This window comes from Loxodonta africana, chromosome 23, assembly GCF_030014295.1.
Source record: "Loxodonta africana isolate mLoxAfr1 chromosome 23, mLoxAfr1.hap2, whole genome shotgun sequence".
Taxonomy (NCBI): domain Eukaryota; kingdom Metazoa; phylum Chordata; class Mammalia; order Proboscidea; family Elephantidae; genus Loxodonta; species Loxodonta africana.
The window spans coordinates 71692765-71709663 of NC_087364.1; the positions used below are offsets into that span (position 1 = coordinate 71692765).

The window sequence follows — 16899 nt, forward strand, 5'->3', positions numbered from 1 at the left end:
GAGATTTCAACACACCACTTTCGGAGAAGGACAGGACATCCAGTAAGAAGCTCAATAGAGACACAGAAGACCTACTTACAACAATCAACCAACTTGACCTCATTGACTTATACAGAACTCTCCACCCAACTGCTACAAAATATACTTTTTTTTCTAGTGCACATGGAACATTCTCTAGAATAGACCACATATTAGGTCATAAAACAAAACTTTGCAGAATCCAAAACATCAAAATATTACAAAGCATCTTCTCAGACCACAAGGCAATAAAACCAGAGATCAATAACAGAAAAACTAGGGAAAAGAAATCAAATACTTGGAAAATGAACAATACCCTCCTGAAAAAAGACTGGGTTATAGAAGACATCAAGGAGGGAATAAGGAAATTCTTAGAAAGCAACGAGAATGAAAATACTTCCTATCAAAACCTCTGGGACACAGCAAAAGCAGTGCTCAGAGGCCAATTTATATCGATAAATGCACACATACAAAAAGAAGAAAGAACCAAAATCAGAGAACTGTCCCAACAACTTGAACAAATAGAAATTGAGCAACAAAAGAACCCATCAGGCACCAGAAGAAAACAAATAATAAAAATTAGAGCTGAGCTAAATAATTAGAGAACAGAAAAACAATTGAAAGAATTAACAAAGCCAAAAGCTGGTTCTTTGAAAAAATTAACAAAATTGATAAACCATTGGCTAGACTGACTAAAGAAAAACAGGAAAGGAAACAAATAACCCAAATAAGAAACGAGAAGGACCACATCACAACAGAACCAAATGAAATTAAAAGAATCATTTCAGATTACTACGTAAAATTGTACTCTAACAAATTTGAAAACCTAGAAGAAATGGATAAATTCTTGGAACAATACTACCTACCTAAACTAACACATTCAGAAGTAGAACAACTAAATAGACCCATAACAAAAAAAGAGACTGAAACGGTAATCAAAAAACTTCCAGCAAAAAAAAGTCCTGGCCCAGACGGCTACACTGCAGAGTTCTACCAAACCTTCAGAGAAGACTTAACACCATTACTATTGAAGGTATTTCAAAGCATAGAAAAAGACGGAATACTACCCAACTCATTCTATGAAGCTACCATCTCCCTGATACCAAAACCAGGTAAAGACATTACAAAAAAAGAAAATTTTAGACCTATATCCCTCATCAACATAGATGCAAAAATCCTCAACAAAATTCTAGCCAATAGAATCCAACAACACATCAAAAAAATAATTCACCCTGATCAAGTGGGATTTGTACCAGGTATGCGAGGCTGGTTTAATATCAGAAAAACCATTAATGTAATCCATCACATAAATAAAACAAAAGATAAAAACCACATGATCTTATCAATAGATGCAGAAAAGGCATTTGACAAAGTTCAACACCCATTTATGATAAAAACTCTTACCAAAATAGGGATTGAAGGAAAATTCCTCAACATAATAAAGGGCATCTATGCAAAGCCAACAGCCAATATCACTCTAAATGGAGAGAACCTGAAAGCATTTCCCTTGAGAACGGGAACCAGACAAGGATGCCCTTTATCACTGCTCTTATTCAACATCGTGCTGGAAGTCCTAGCCAGGGCAATTAGGCTAGACAAAGAAATAAAGCGTATCCAGATTGGTAAGGAGGAAGTAAAGCTATCACTATTTGCAGATGACATGATCGTATACATGGAAAACCCTAAGGAATCCTCCAGAAAACTACTGAAACTAATAGAAGAGTTTGGAAGTATCTCAGGATATAAAATAAACATACAAAAATCACTTGGATTCCTCTACATCAACAAAAAGAATACCGAAGAGGAAATAACCAAATCAATACCATTCACAGTAGCCCCCAAGAAGATAAAATACTCAGGAATAAATCTTACCAAGGATGTAAAAGACCTATACAAAGAAAACTATAAAACTCTGCTACAAGAAATTCAAAAGGACATACTTAAGTGGAAGAACATACCCTGCTCATGGATAGGAAGACTTAACATAGTAAAAATGTCTATTCTACCAAAAGCCATCTATACATATAACGCACTTCCAATCCAAATACCAATGTCATACTTTAAGGGGATAGAGAAACAAATCACTAATTTCATATGGAAGGGAAAGAACCCCCGGATAAGCAAAACATTACTGAAAAAGAAGAAAGTGGGAGGCCTCACTCTACCTGATTTCAGAACCTATTATACAGCCACAGTAGTCAAAACAGCCTGGTACTGGTACAACAACAGGCACATAGACCAATGGAACAGAATTGAGAACCCAGATATAAATCCATCCATGTATGAGCAGCTGATATTTGACAAAGGACCAGTGTCAGTTAATTGGGGAAATGATAGCCTTTTTAACAAATGGTGCTGGCATACCTGGATATCCATTTGCAAAAGAATGAAACAGGACTCATACCTCACACCATGCACAAAAACTAACTCCAAGTGGATCAAAGACCTAAACATAAAGGCTAAAACGATAAAGATCATGGAAGAAAAAATAGCATCAACCCTAGGAGCCCTAATACAGGGCATAAACAGAATACAAAACATTACCAAAAATGATGAAGAGAAACCAGATAACTGGGAGCTCCTAAAAATCAAACACCTATGCTCATCTAAAGACTTCACCAAAAGAGTAAAAAGACCACCTACAGACTGGGAAAGAATTTTCAGCTATGACATCTCCGACCAGCCCCTGATCTCTAAAATCTACATGATTCTGTCAAAACTCAACCACAAAAAGACAAACAACCCAATCAAGAAGTGGGCAAAGGAGATGAACACACATTTCACTAAAGAAGATATTCAGGCAGCCAACAGATACATGAGAAAATGCTCCCGATCATTAGCCATTAGAGAAATGCAAATTAAAACTACGATGAGATTCCATCTCACACCAACTAGACTGGCATTAATCCAAAAAACACAAAATAATAAATGCTGGAGAGGCTGCGGAGAGATTGGAACTCTCATACACTGCTGGTGGGATTGTGAAATGGTACAACCACTTTGGAAATCCATCTGGCGTTATCTTAAACAGTTAGAAATAGAACTACCATACAACCCAGAAATCCCACTCCTCGGAATATACCCTAGAGATACAAGAGCCTTCACACAAACAGAAATATGCACACCCATGTTTATTGCAGCTCTGTTTACAAATAGCAAAAAGCTGGAAGCAACCAAGGTGTCCATCAACGGATGAATGGGTAAATAAATTGTGGTATATTCACACAATGGAATACTACGCATCGATAAAGAACAGTGACGAATCTCTGAAACATTTCATAACAGGGAGGAATCTGGAAGGCATTATGCTGAGCGAAATGAGTCAGTTGCAAAAGGACAAATATTGTATAAGACCACTATTATAAGATCTTGAGAAATAGAAAAAACGGAGAAGAATACATACTTTTGTGGTTACAAAGGGTGGAGGGAGGGAGGGAGAGGGCTTTTTATTGATCAATCCGTAGATAAGAACTGCTTTGGGTGAAGGGAAAGACAACACTCAATACAAGGAAGGTCAGCCTAATTGGACTGGACTAAAAGCAAAGAGGTTTCTGGGATAAAATGAAAGCTTCAAAGGTCAGCGGAGCAGGGGCTAGGGTCTGGGGAACTTGGTTTGAGGGGACTTCTAAGTCAATGGGCAAAATAATTCTATTATGAAAACATTCTGCATCCCACTTTGAATTGTGGCGCCTGGGGTCCTAAATGCCAACAAGCAGCCATCTAAGATACATCAATTGGTCTCAACCCACCTGGAGTAAAGGCAAAGGAAGAACACCAAGGTCACACGACAACTAAGAACCCAAGAGACAGAAAGGGCCACATGAACCAGAGACCTACATTATCCTGAGACCAGAAGAACTAGTTGGTGCCCGGCCACAATCGATGTCTGCCCTGTCAGGGAACACAACAGACAACTCCTGCGGGAGCAGGAGACCAATGGGATACAGACCCCAAATTCTCATGAAAAGAACATACCTAATGGTATGATTGAGACTAGAGGAATCCCAGAGACAATGCTCCCCAGAATGTCTGATGACACAGGACAGGAACCATCCCCGAAGACAAATCATCAGGCAATAAAAGGACTGGTCAGTGCGGGGGGGGGAGAGATGCCGATGAAGAGAGAGCTAATTAAATCAGGTGGACACTGGAGAGTGTGTTGGCAACTCTTGACTGCAGGGGGGATGGGAAGATAGAGAGAGAGGGAAGATGGCAAAATTGGCACAAAACGAGAGACTGTAAGGGCTGACTCAATAGGGGGAGAGCAAGTGGGAGAAGGGAGTAAGATGTATGTAAACCTACATGTGACAGACTGATTGGAATGGTAAATGTTCACTTGAAGCTTAATAAAAATTAATTAAAAATAAAGAAAGAAAGAAAAGAAAAACACAATGAGCAGTCCTTAAAGCCTAGCTTAGTTTGAAAGACAGAAACCAAATAAACTACAACATACCTGTGTCTGGTTAACCGTAGGCATCAGTGAATGTAAAGGTATAATAAGAAACTTATCTGAAAATCAGAAAGAAAAATTAAGCTTTAAGACAAATAGTTGCAGAAAAGTGTCATCAGACATTTATTGGACACTGAACCCAGAAGCTAACCCACATAATTCTCAAATTTACATTCTTACATACAGCACACAGATTTTTACTTTTTTAGTAGTCCTGTTTTCTGAACGTTCCGGCAAGTTCCAGCTGACATTCTGTTCTCTGAATCACACCGATAAGCTTCTCCAAGCTCTCTAAGAATGCTTAAAGGCTGGAGGCAAACCTTTCAAATTACACGAGTAAAATATCATTAACTCCATTCCTCCTACTAGCTGAGGACCCAAGAATTCTGCTTCATATGAATGTTTGTGTACTTAGAGTGAATCCATTTTAATCATAAAGACGGTAAGTGAATTTTTAGAACATATTACTTATTAAATACCCATGTCCCACTTAAAAAGTGATAAAATAATCCTGATCAAATAATAAAACAAATCCCCTCAAAAGAGACCAACATTTTTAAAGCATGATATCCTTAGAAATATATTAAGTTATATTCCTACTTTATAAACTTTCAAAAGGAAAAAGCTCCAGCTTGTTCATGATTCTCAGCCAACAGAGAAGACACTGTGGACGCAGTACAGTAACGGGAGCGAAGGGGCGTTAAGGAAGCAAGGGCCACTCCCAGTTTACTTATGGGTGCTGAACGCAATCTGACTTAATCTCTGGGAACAGTGTCTCAAACGACTCAAGACAGCTGTGTTTCCCCCAAAATGAACTGTTTTTATCCAAAGGAGATAAGATAATCCCCACAGACTATTACTCTTCTGAGCTCTACAAAGTAGTAAAAAGCTGTCAAGCAATCGATGCTGCCAAAATGAGAATGCTGATTTACCTGTCTCTGCAATACAAAATGAAACGTATCAACTGTAAAACACTCACGCCAAATACACTGAACTTGAATCTTATCAAGTCCTTAGACGTAATTTCCAGCTAACAGGAAACACATGGAGTGAATCAAACAAAACGACAGTATAAAAACCCAGACAAATCCAGAGAGCTGTACTCATTACAGGAAAATACCAACAAAAAAGCCAAACCCAGCCTTCAAGTTGATTCCCACTCATAGCGAACATACGGTGACCCTGTAAGGTGGAGTAAAACTGCCCCATAGGGTTTCCTAGGCTGGACGCAGACTGCCACGTCCTTCTTCCACGGAGCGGCTCGTGGGTTTGAACCTCAGACCCTTCAGTTAACAGCTGAGCACTTCTTCACTACACTGCACCACCAGGGCTCCTTTTATAAGACAACTGGCCTGGTCTTTTCCACAATCATTACTATCACGGGGAAGGGTGATGTTCTAGAAGTAGATTTAAAAATTATTCAGGTTTGATTTTTTTCTCATTTGAACAAACCAGCTGTGAAAAACATTTTGGGGACCAATGGGCAAATCTGATTACAGACTGGGTTACTGGATGCTATTAAGGATTTGATGTCATAATGACATTATGGTTACACAGGAAATTGTATTTTTGGAGATGCACACTTCGAGATACAATGTGATAGCTGCAATTCACTTTAAAAAGGAAAAAAGACTGCAAAAATAATTGCTACGTTAAAGTCATAGATATCATTACAGCCCTCTAGTTTTCTGCATATTTTAAGTTTTTCATTATGAATAATATAAAAAGATTATAGCCATGAATAATGAAACTAGAAGCAACTTTATGAAGACAATATAACTTGGATAAAAACAATTTATACTGCTGATATTGCACAACTAAGGAGTCAATGGGAAGAAAGTTGACGCTCTTTAAGAGAAAAAAGAAATAAGAAAGTTGATAAGCTTTAGATATAAATAGAGTTTCAAGATTTACTTTTCAGCCAGTACAGGGTTAGGTCAATTCTTCCCCATCTACATACAGTGGCTACAGCATAGGACAGCAACTGATTGTTAAGGCTAAATTTTTTTCAACCTAACTTGTTTATTCAAGAAAAAAAACACTGTTAAATTTTATAACCATGGTGGTACAGTGGTTAAGAGCTACGGCTGCCAACCAAAAGGCCAACAGTTCAAATCCACCAGCAGCTCCTTGGAAACCCTACAGGGCAGTTCTACTCTGTCCTATAGGGTCACCGTGAGTCGGAATAGACTCAACGGCAATGGGTTTGGTTCTGGTTTTCCTTGAGCGTAATTCAACGCAGAACGCTAACGAAGTCAATTATGACAATCTATAATTTCATACCCTCTACTCACTCCTCTAGAAATGATCACTGTTATATTTCGGTACACGTCTTTCTTATACTTTTCTTTGTCAACTAAATACACTTTTTTTTTTTTTAAACTAAAAGTAGATAATAAAATTATATATTTAATAATGACTAAGTTTTTTCTAACAGGAGCCATGGTGGCACAGTGGTTAAGCACTTGCTGCTAACGGAAAGGTCAGCAGTCTGAATCCAACTGCAGCTCCTTGGGAGAAAGACGTGGCCGTCTGCTTCTCTAAGTCCTACAGCCTTGCAGACCCGAGGTGGCAGTCAGTGCTGCTCTGTCCTGCAGGGTCGCTATGAGTCAGAATTGGCTCAATGGCACAGGTTTTGGTTATACTTTTCCTATAAAGACTCCCACTGACAAAGAAAACATGATATTTCTTTACAGAGAAATCAAAATATTTCATCAGCTAGAGAGTAGTAAATAATTTATAGAGAATGCTTTGGGAGCATTGCCATAATGGGATTTAGCAAAGAATGAAAACACATCATTGTCATTTTAATGTATACTATTAGATCAAAGTATTTTTCTAGTGTCTTGTAAAAAGAAAAAAAATGTTTAAAAAGCACTTCGGTTAGAAATTATATTCAGAACTAGAAAATATTAAGGAGAATTTGTTCTATACTTTATTGAAGTTAACAACGGTTACTGAGAATAAAAGCACTTCGGTTAGAAATTATATTCAGAACTAGAAAATATTAAGGAGAATTTGTTCTATACTTTATTGAAGTTAACAACGGTTACCGAGAATACCGTTGGTAAATTCTATAATAGAAAAATGTCCTCAGGCGTTCTCTAAGGCGGAAGAGTTTACATCTCTAAAACACGCTGTTAAAGAATGAGAACCTCCTGAGGAATTTTAAAAAACGTCAGATGTTCAAGTCACATTCCTAGATTTGGGGTGAAGATGGGGTATGGGCATCGGAATTCTAAAAAAGCTCCGTGGGTGGCTGTTGTACAGTCAGAGCAGGACAACACCAGGCTAAGTGACAAATTAGAGCTTCTTTCTCCCCAACGAAAACCCAGTGGTGAGTGAGAAAAACAACAAAAAACCTCCAAATGCCAGCATCTTAACTTTAACGGCCTAATTTTACTAGGTAAATTTAAGAAAAGAGGTAAAACAGTCTCTTCATAATACTAAATAAAGAGCTTCACTACACATTCATCACTGTCACCTGTGACCTGGAATGCTGAAAAAGAAACAGGGGTGACTTGAAAAACCCAACCTGGGCCTGCCTACCAAGTTCTTATACTGAGGCAGCCTGCACTTATTAAAATGAAAGAATACACCAAGCTACACGCCCCTCGTGGAAGCGCAACAAAAACACATTTATATGATACCTGATTTAAACATCACTTGTGACATCAAGAGGTCGTGTAAACTGCTGATATTGTCCCAGCCTGGCAGAAATACCAATATTGCACCATCCTGTGTGGAGGAGAAATAACCATTACAAAGGATCACATCAACAAAACGCTAACTATAAAAGTTTGTGCACACTGAAGATGACGCTGAAATCGTATGAGTTCAGGAGAATTTTAGTTACTGATTATAGCTAAACGAACACGAGCTTACTTTCAAAAAACAAGAATTTATTATCTGGATGCTTCATTCGTTTAGCCTTTTCTTCAAATAAGTCAAATGCCTAAATCTTTTCGTATTTTGAGATTCTTATTTCTGGTGTCAAAAGCAATTTCGTTCACAGTCTGTTTTTTAGAAGCATTTAAGAAAACTGTTTTTCTTTTTTCACGGGCTCGATACACTAATAAAATCCTGTTACTTGAAGAAAAATAAAAAAGGGACAGAGCTAACCTCTTCTTCCAAAACGATGTGTCGGATAAGGGCAGCAATCAAGTTCAGATCCACTTTATCATCATCCATCATTTCTAAAACATCTACAGTCCTTGCAGAATACCTACCAGAGGTGAACAGAAATAACAAAATACGTGGAAAAGAGGTTCTATATCTTCTGTGATAAAGTTTCTTGTGATTTAAACTGCTATAAAGTCTTTTTTTTTTTTAAGTCTTAGTGCGTAACTCCACCTGCAAATGGGGGGATATACTCTGAAGACAGGAGAATCATGGGTCATAGTGTTTAAAAGTCAGACCACCCGTGTTTAGCTGGGGTAGGAGACGTGCGATGCTCTACGTACAAGTTCAAAGACAACTGCTGCTTTGTGCGTTGGTCACTCAGCCACGGTGTTCTCACTTGCAAACATGTTGAGTTTACCTTCCTCGCAGCTCCCTGACGTAATCTGGCCAGCGCTCTTCGTAGATGGCCTCCTTCCCTTCTTTTTCTTGTCTGCTGACACGCCCTTGCATGAATCCCCTCCTAAACTGGGATCTGGGTTCTTTCTGTTCCGGAACGTATCTAAAATAAAAACACTCTTCAGTATCTTCTTCCTGAAGCTCTTTTTCGTGCTAGTATTTGACACAACATTTAGGATAAAAAACGAGGATTTAAAGATGATTTTTCACTATAATTTCTAGCGGATGCTTATTAAAACATCAATTTATTTACAAGTATTAATTTATATATAAATACCTGACGCTTCAGATAAAACCATTCTTTATTACAGTACACAGACCTTTAGACCATCTTTAGCAGCCAATTAAAAAAACACTAACTTTCACCTTCAATTTTAACTTTGCTTTAAAACATAAGTTAACAATTATAAAACTGATACAACAATTCATGACTGCCTAGTAGGAAGACTCAGATTTTAAACATGGGAGGTTCCCAAACCTGACGGCACATAAGACTCCTCCAGGGAGCTTGTGAAAGTCCAGTTTCCTAAATCCCATCCCTGGCGGTTTGGGTTCACTGGGGCCTGCTAATCCAGAAAGTTTAATTAGTGGATCTGCAGACCTAGGGACCCATGCTCGGGAGCTACATAACTCAGCTCAGCACACAGGTACAGCTATGGCAGACTGAGCACTGGAACGCACATCCCCTGTGCATCAGCCCAGTGCTAAGCTATGGCTCCACCATGCGGCACTGACTGCTCAAAACAGAGAGCACATCTGCCCAAGGGCACTACCTACCCCAGTGGGTTCCAAGAGGCCTGGGGGTGGGGAGACAAAGAACAAGGCACAGGCTCTGTAACCCAAACTCTCTCTGAATTCAGCTGCAACACAGCATCTGAGGGTGCTGTGGGATTTGGAGTATGGGCTGTGGGATCAGACAGAACTGGGTTGACGCCCTCGCCACTAACTGTGGGACCCTAGACAAGCACTAAACCTCTGGCCTCTGGTTTCCTTATCTGAGAAACTGATACTCTTGCAACCGTGTTATTATGAGGATAAAATATGATGTAAAGCACACTGCCTGACACATAGTGGATACCCATTAAAGTGTTAATCCCCTTCCCTATTCAGTACCTGTGACCCAGGACTCCCCTAAGTCTTCGAAACATATAGAGGCACCAATGTGAAGTCGGGTAACCTGAGACAGAGATTGGTCCTAGTCAGCAGGATGGACCCACAGTTGGCTCCCTTCCCAGCAATCCCCGAAACAAAGCTCATCTTCAGCCCCCACTTCTAGCCTCCAACTGCGACCCTCCATATCACTCCAGCCTACCCTCACTGTGGCCACAGTGCTTCTTCCCTCCCACTCCCGGGGGCACAGCTCTTCTGGGAATAAAGAGCTGGGGGCTTCGGATGAAAACCTCAAGGACCGTCCTCCCTCCGAGTCCCCTCTCAGAGCTGGTTTGGGGACTGCAAGCCCCCCACAGATACAAGCCCTTTCCTCACAGAGACCCCTTAGCTGCAGCTCCCTGCATGGTCCCTGCCTTCTAGGGAGGTTAAGAAAGCAGCTGACCCTCAAAGGGTTCCCAAGGAGCGGCTGGGGGATTCAAACTGCTGACCTTTCGGTTAGCAGCCGAGCTCTAACCACTGTGCCAGCAGGGCTCTGATCATCATTTAACTTCAGATTTACAACTCCCAGAGCTGCTCTCCTTACCACCAAGCTGGTGAGTATTATTCTCTCAGAAAACAACCGGTAAACGTGTCGTGGTAGAAAGCACGACAGAGAATGAAGTTGAAGAGGGAGTGCAGTGATGATAAAACCAAGGCAGAGAAGACCGTCACACGCTCGCTCACGTTCAGCACGCGCGACCCTCTGACATGTGCACCCCTCACTCCTCCCCTCAACTTCCTCACCCTCTTGACCTGCTCGGTCCGTCCCTGCTGCGCAGTCTCACTGCCAATACGCTCGCCTCCTCTGCCCAGGCCAGTCCCGCTTCATGTAACGGCCTGCACCTCTCCCTGTCTGGGCACAAGCTCTGCGGGCACGTGCCAAGTCTCTCCTGTTCTACGCTCAGTTCCTGGCATAGTACGAGATGTGGAGGAAAGCTTAAAAAAATATCTGTAGGCAGGTGGAGGGAGGAAGGGAAGACAGGAGGAGGGAAGACAGGTCGGCTGGCTAGTCAAAACTGGACTGACTTCTCCCCACATGAATTAGGTAGTAGGGTCTCTGCTCTCACCTTCCCACTATCACTTTCTGCTTTTCTCATTTAATGAAGGAGCTGGGGTGTCTTGAGACGTCTCATCGCAAGTGTTTCTACATCTCTCCTATTGATTTAGATGTTTTTGTTTACTGCAGGCCAGGCACCGTGCTAAACAATGGCTACAAAAACGAACGGGACAAAATCCTTGACCTTGAAAAATGTGAAGTCTACAGCAGGGAGCAATATAAAGAAATACTCTACCTGGCACTGAGGTAAGTGTTACAAGAGATACGCTATGGGAGTCCAGATGGGAAAGCAGTTCGGTCTGTGACAGGTATCACAGAAAGCTTAGCAGACAATGAGGCTGGGGTGTGTTCTTGCAGAGTCAATAGTTTATAGATAAAGGATGGAGAAGACAGCAACCGAAGCCCAAAAAGAGGAAACAGTAAGTAAAACAAGGCACAGTCATGAAGAGGCACGGCCTAGCTGACTACACAAGAGTGCACATTTAGCATGCACGGGCCACAGGACGAATGCCTGGGAGATGGGCCTAAGAAAGATGATGGGGCCAGACTGTAAATGGCTTTGGGATGGCTAGTTAAAAAAACTGGATATGATCCAAATGGCCTGTGTCATCCCAATCTTTTACCCATCAAGGAATACAAATATTATTTTGTACAGCCCCTGGAAAAGGCTGCTAGCAGCTAATAGCCAGTGGCTAGAGAGCTGAAGAAATCAATGACTTGGGCATGCCAGCTAGCATGCTCTACTATTGGTAATAAAGATTCAAAAGATTTCTAAACCAATTTCTAAGCAGAAATCTCACGTGCAAGGCTCGTGTAGGGAATAAAGTGTATATGACCAGATTTGTTTCTGAGAAAATACACAGCAGTAGTGGGCGAAGAGACGGGGCTGAAAGTGAAGACTACGAGAACAAAAACGGACCTCAAGTGGAAGAAATAAAAACAAGACAGCATGTTACAAGGACCTGAAGTGGAAGAAATAAAAACAAGATGACATGGTATAAAGACCTGAAGTGGAAAAAATAAAAACAAGAGGCATGTTATGAGGACCTGAAGTAGAAGAAATAAAGATGGCATGTTCAAGGCGCAAGCTCTGAGGCAGACTCAAGAGAAGGCCTGTGTGTGCTGGGAGAGAGTGCAGAGACCTGGAGCAACGCGGTTCCTTATCAGCACACCCTAAGTGATTGGTAAACATTATCTCTTAACTTACCGTTTAGAAAACAAGGTGGAGAATAATATCATTGACTATTACGCAGTATACTGGGCAAGAAGCAGTTTGTTTTGTTTTGGTGGAAGCATGGTGGGAATTAAGCATAAGGTAAGGATACTGTGGTCCTGGGATGCTGCTGTGTAGGGAACTGCAGTCCTCAAGCTACACTTCTGAAAGCTTTGAAAACACAGAACGCTGGGCAAGGAAATGAACAGGATTACACAGTGCAAACGTAAAAGACTAAGAAAAAACTAATTTAGAACCTGAGAGGGAAGTCATATTTAAAGAGTGGGCAATGGAAGCCAGCAGAGGAGGATGACAATCAGGCAGGAGAACCAGCACGTAAGAAAGAGGTCCCCAAACTGCTGCCCATTAAAATCACCCAGGGAGCTTTAAAAAACACACTTGCCTAGCTACCACCCCCAGGCATTGTGAAGTCGTTAAATTACGGCATGGGACGTGATCGGCGCACCTGGAGTTTAAAAAGGCTCCAGGTGATTTTAATATGCAATAACGTCTAGGAACCTGATTCAAGGAAAAAGGACATTTTAGGTCCTAAGACTAAAGTCTGTCATGAGAAAGATGACATATTTGTACCTTTTAATTCGTTTTATTTCCAATATTACTTACCTTATTTTTTCAATTATATCTTCCAAAAGATACTCCACAACAGGAAAAGTAAAACCAGGTATATGTATCATCGGACAGTGACCTGTTATGGTAGAAAAATAAACATAAATCTGTACTCAAATGTTGGGGGAAAAAATCGCCACACTGTAAACAAAGCCTCTTCATTACTATTCTGAACTTCAGAAAACGCTCCTGCCGCTTCTGCAGCTCTACCCTGTTTTTCACATCTCATTTAAATAAGAACAGCAGTCTAGTCTTTTTCAAGTTTTTTAAGATCTTGGAAAACATCTCATTTTATATAGAAAATCAGCCATTAGGAATTTAACAACTTGCCCAGGATTATAAACTAGAAGTGAAAAAAAAAAGGTTCGCGCGAGGCCTCAACTCAAAGTTTAATGATAGATTAAGTCACACACTTAAAACCCATTAGTTAGAAGTCTGTTTTCTCTTCATTATTAGCCAAATGGTACCACATCAGAACCTAAGTTTTACTGAAATGTAGGCAAGAAGCATGAATTCTTGTGGCACCAAAATTAAGGAAAGAAAAGAAGCAATTAAACTCAACTAAATATTAAACAGTTACTTCTTATCATGGACTGAATTGTGTCCCCCCCAAGATAGGTATTATAACTCTTAACCTCAATACCTGTGCTTACAATCCCATTTTGGGAATGAGTTGTCTTTGTTATGTATGTGCGTCTTGAGTCAATCTCTTCTGAGATATAAAAGAGATAAAATAAGCAAGGGAGAGAAGCAGAGATGGGGGAAGAGAGATGCCAAGCCACATAAAGATTGCCCAGGAGCAGAAGCTCAAAGAGACAAGGACCTTCCTCCTGAGCTAAGAAAGACAGAAAGCCTTCCCCTCAGAGCCAGTGCCCTGAATTTGGACTTCTAGTCTCCTGAACTGTGAGAAAATAAATTTCTGTTTGTTAAAGCCACCCATTTACAGTATTTGTTACAGCAGCACTAGGTAACTAAAATACTCTTTCAGAATCACTTTAAAAGAAAAAAAAAAACTTTAGTACTATTACATAAATACCGTTTATTTCTCCTAATAAGCGTAAGTAGTTTTTTTTTTTTTTTAGTACACACTATAAACACAGTCGACACTGCATCAGAGGTCAAAGTATCTGAGCTGGTTATCACCTCTCTACCTTTCATCAATTTACATTCATAAATTTGAGCAAGATACTCAATCTTAACTCTACCTGTCTTATCAAAAAAAAAAAAAAAAAGGATTTAACACCTAACTTATTTCGCAAGGAGCTGAAGGTTAGCTAGAACGTGTCTGAAAGGGTCTTTAGGAACTGAACACAAGCACATCGGCTGACACAGCTGTATCGCATTTTACCTCCCTCTCTTCCCTTTTCCTTTCCCAAATATAAGCAAGAGCGACAGTGTGGCATGATTTTAAAAGCACGTACCTTATAGCCAGACAAACCTAGGTTCAAATCCTCTCATCTTTCTGTTAATTATGCAACCTGTGAGAAGCTCCTTAATTGCCCTTGGGCTATCTTCTCATTTGTAAAAATGGAAATAAAAACAGTATCTACTTCACAAGATATTTATGAGGATTAAAGAAGACAAAGTGCCAAACATAGCACCTGGCACCTTGCAGGTGCTCCGTAAGTGGTCACTGGCATGCTTATTAGTATTAGGAAACTGCCATCCTAGCCTGTGACTGAAAAGCCACACAAGAATCACAACACACGTTTCTAATACTACAGAAGAATCACAAAAAAAGTGTCTAAAACCATTCAAATTTGTGGCTTGGATTCAATGATGCTGTCTTAATTTTCTGGGAGTAGCACTAAGAAGTTCACGTCTTCACTAAAAAAGAGCAGTGATGATGCCACATTTAAACAGGTCCAGCTCCCCAATCCGTAAGTTAGGGTAGTGTTAAAATAAAATGAATTACTAAGCATTTATTTCGACTACTCTACACATAGCACCCTAGTAGGTGCCACGGTAACTGAATATAAACAAGCGTAAAGGTTAAGACCCCTCCTACAAAGGACAAAGGCATAAACCCTGACGGAATTCTTTCGCCAAACTTAGCCATTGACAGGACTGGCAAAGAGAGGATTTTCTCCGAGAAGGGCCCCAAAGTCCTTTTTAAGATCTAAAGACTACATACACAAATTCATTTGCTCATAGTTTTAAAGCAGTTTAATTCTAAATAAAATTGAAGTACACCCAGAAACTGTTCAAGTAATGAAAGGATTTTGAGTTCACATTACCAAAAAAAAAGTTACTGATTCACTATATGAAAAAACTATTTTTGATAATACAGAAATGCTTCTATATTACTCTCCATTTCAAATTTATCTCCATCTCTGGCAAGCCGGCTTCCAAAATTATATTGACTGTCAATGGAATGCTTAGATACGTGAGTTATTTATTACCATAAATTCAGTGGTTTTGAGATCTTTACTAAAGTAACAATCATAAATTGTACCCACCAAAATATTCTGAAAATTTCTCAGCATTCAATGTGGCACTCATCAGTATTACTTTCAGGTCAGGTCGAGAAGTGAGAAGATCTTTAATAACCGTCATTAAGACATCTGACTGTAGATTTCGTTCGTGGATTTCATCTAGGACCATGTGGCTGACACTGGACAAATGCCTGCAGCAGAAGCAGGAAGCCTGGGACTCAATAAGAAACTTACAAATGAAACCAGGAGAAATTGTCTACAAAGAGTAGTAAAATCCGATTTAATAATGGTGCCTTTGGATAATACTGAACTCAGTTTCCTCCAACGAACGAAGCATACTCACGGGTCTGACTGGAGCCACTGAAGGATGATTCCTGTCGTGCAGTACAGGATGGAACCCTGTTTCCTCGGCAACCGACTGTGGATGAAAGCCATGAATTAATGGTTTTTGACTTTCTTTTCTAATAATTTACTAAGTGCCACAGAAGCTTCAGTCTTAGAAATTTTTTAATAAAAAGCTTCATATTTATCTTTTTAGTTATACAAACACCTACCATAGTAGTAGAGAACGTTACATTCCAGTTCATTATGTTACTTTAATTATCATGATACAATATAAACGATTTATTTTTGAAGGCATGATATTCAGAGAATGGCTGAATTACTCTTGTGGGGCTGTATTTATGGTTCAGTGATTGCAAAGACTGCTCGTTTAAAAATATAAACGGAATCCTGAGCTCTAGAAAGCGACTGAAGAAACGCAATACGGGAAAACGGGGTGAAGATACAAATACTCAGCTGGCAAAATAAAACAAACAAGCCAGGAGGGAGGGTGGCTGGTACTAAAAGGTACAGGACACCAGCTCCTTTCAGGGAGAGTAATGGTCTACTAATCTAGGCCCAGGAAAAAATTATTTTTCAAATCGTTCCATAACGTGAAAGCATATTCAAAAATGGCAATCCAAATTCTGAGACTGGGTTAAAAAAATGGGTTTGTGGGTTCCTAGGCTCCTTGTGCTACACTGTGGTTCTTTTAAATGCCAAATCTAATAGTAAGGACCAAAATAAAAACTGGAAAAATCTCCTTTCTTTTGGATTTCCAGCTTCAAAGCTTCACTAAGCTCTACCGGTAAACAAGACATGAGACCACTCTTTACCTCTGGAGACGAATTTGGTATCCAGTACTGTTACCATTGCCACAAGGCTCTGCCCTTTCTGCAGCCACTCGCTCCGCAACCTTTTCAAATAAAACACAGGTACCATGAAAATGTGGTTTCTGTTAGGACAAATATCCTGAACATCAGTAAAAGTTTGGGGTTGCTGAATAATTATACTTCAGGTTTTCAGACAAGTTAACACACATACACACACA

At 40.0% G+C, this 16899-nt stretch overlaps 1 protein-coding gene across 2 annotated transcripts in view; it reads right to left on the minus strand.

Annotated features, from left to right (window-relative positions):
• Positions 1-16899, minus strand: part of DHX36 (DEAH-box helicase 36) — a 55619-nt gene that overhangs the window by 26451 nt on the left and 12269 nt on the right. For both annotated transcript variants that reach the window (XM_064275633.1, XM_064275632.1), the window contains exons 6-13: positions 16685-16764; positions 15871-15945; positions 15552-15718; positions 13090-13171; positions 9009-9149; positions 8591-8693; positions 8119-8206; positions 4472-4527 (exon numbers count right to left, since the gene is read on the minus strand). In XM_064275633.1, the coding sequence (XP_064131703.1) occupies positions 4472-4527; positions 8119-8206; positions 8591-8693; positions 9009-9149; positions 13090-13171; positions 15552-15718; positions 15871-15945; positions 16685-16764 (792 nt within the window). The remainder of the gene's footprint in view (positions 1-4471; positions 4528-8118; positions 8207-8590; positions 8694-9008; positions 9150-13089; positions 13172-15551; positions 15719-15870; positions 15946-16684; positions 16765-16899) is intronic.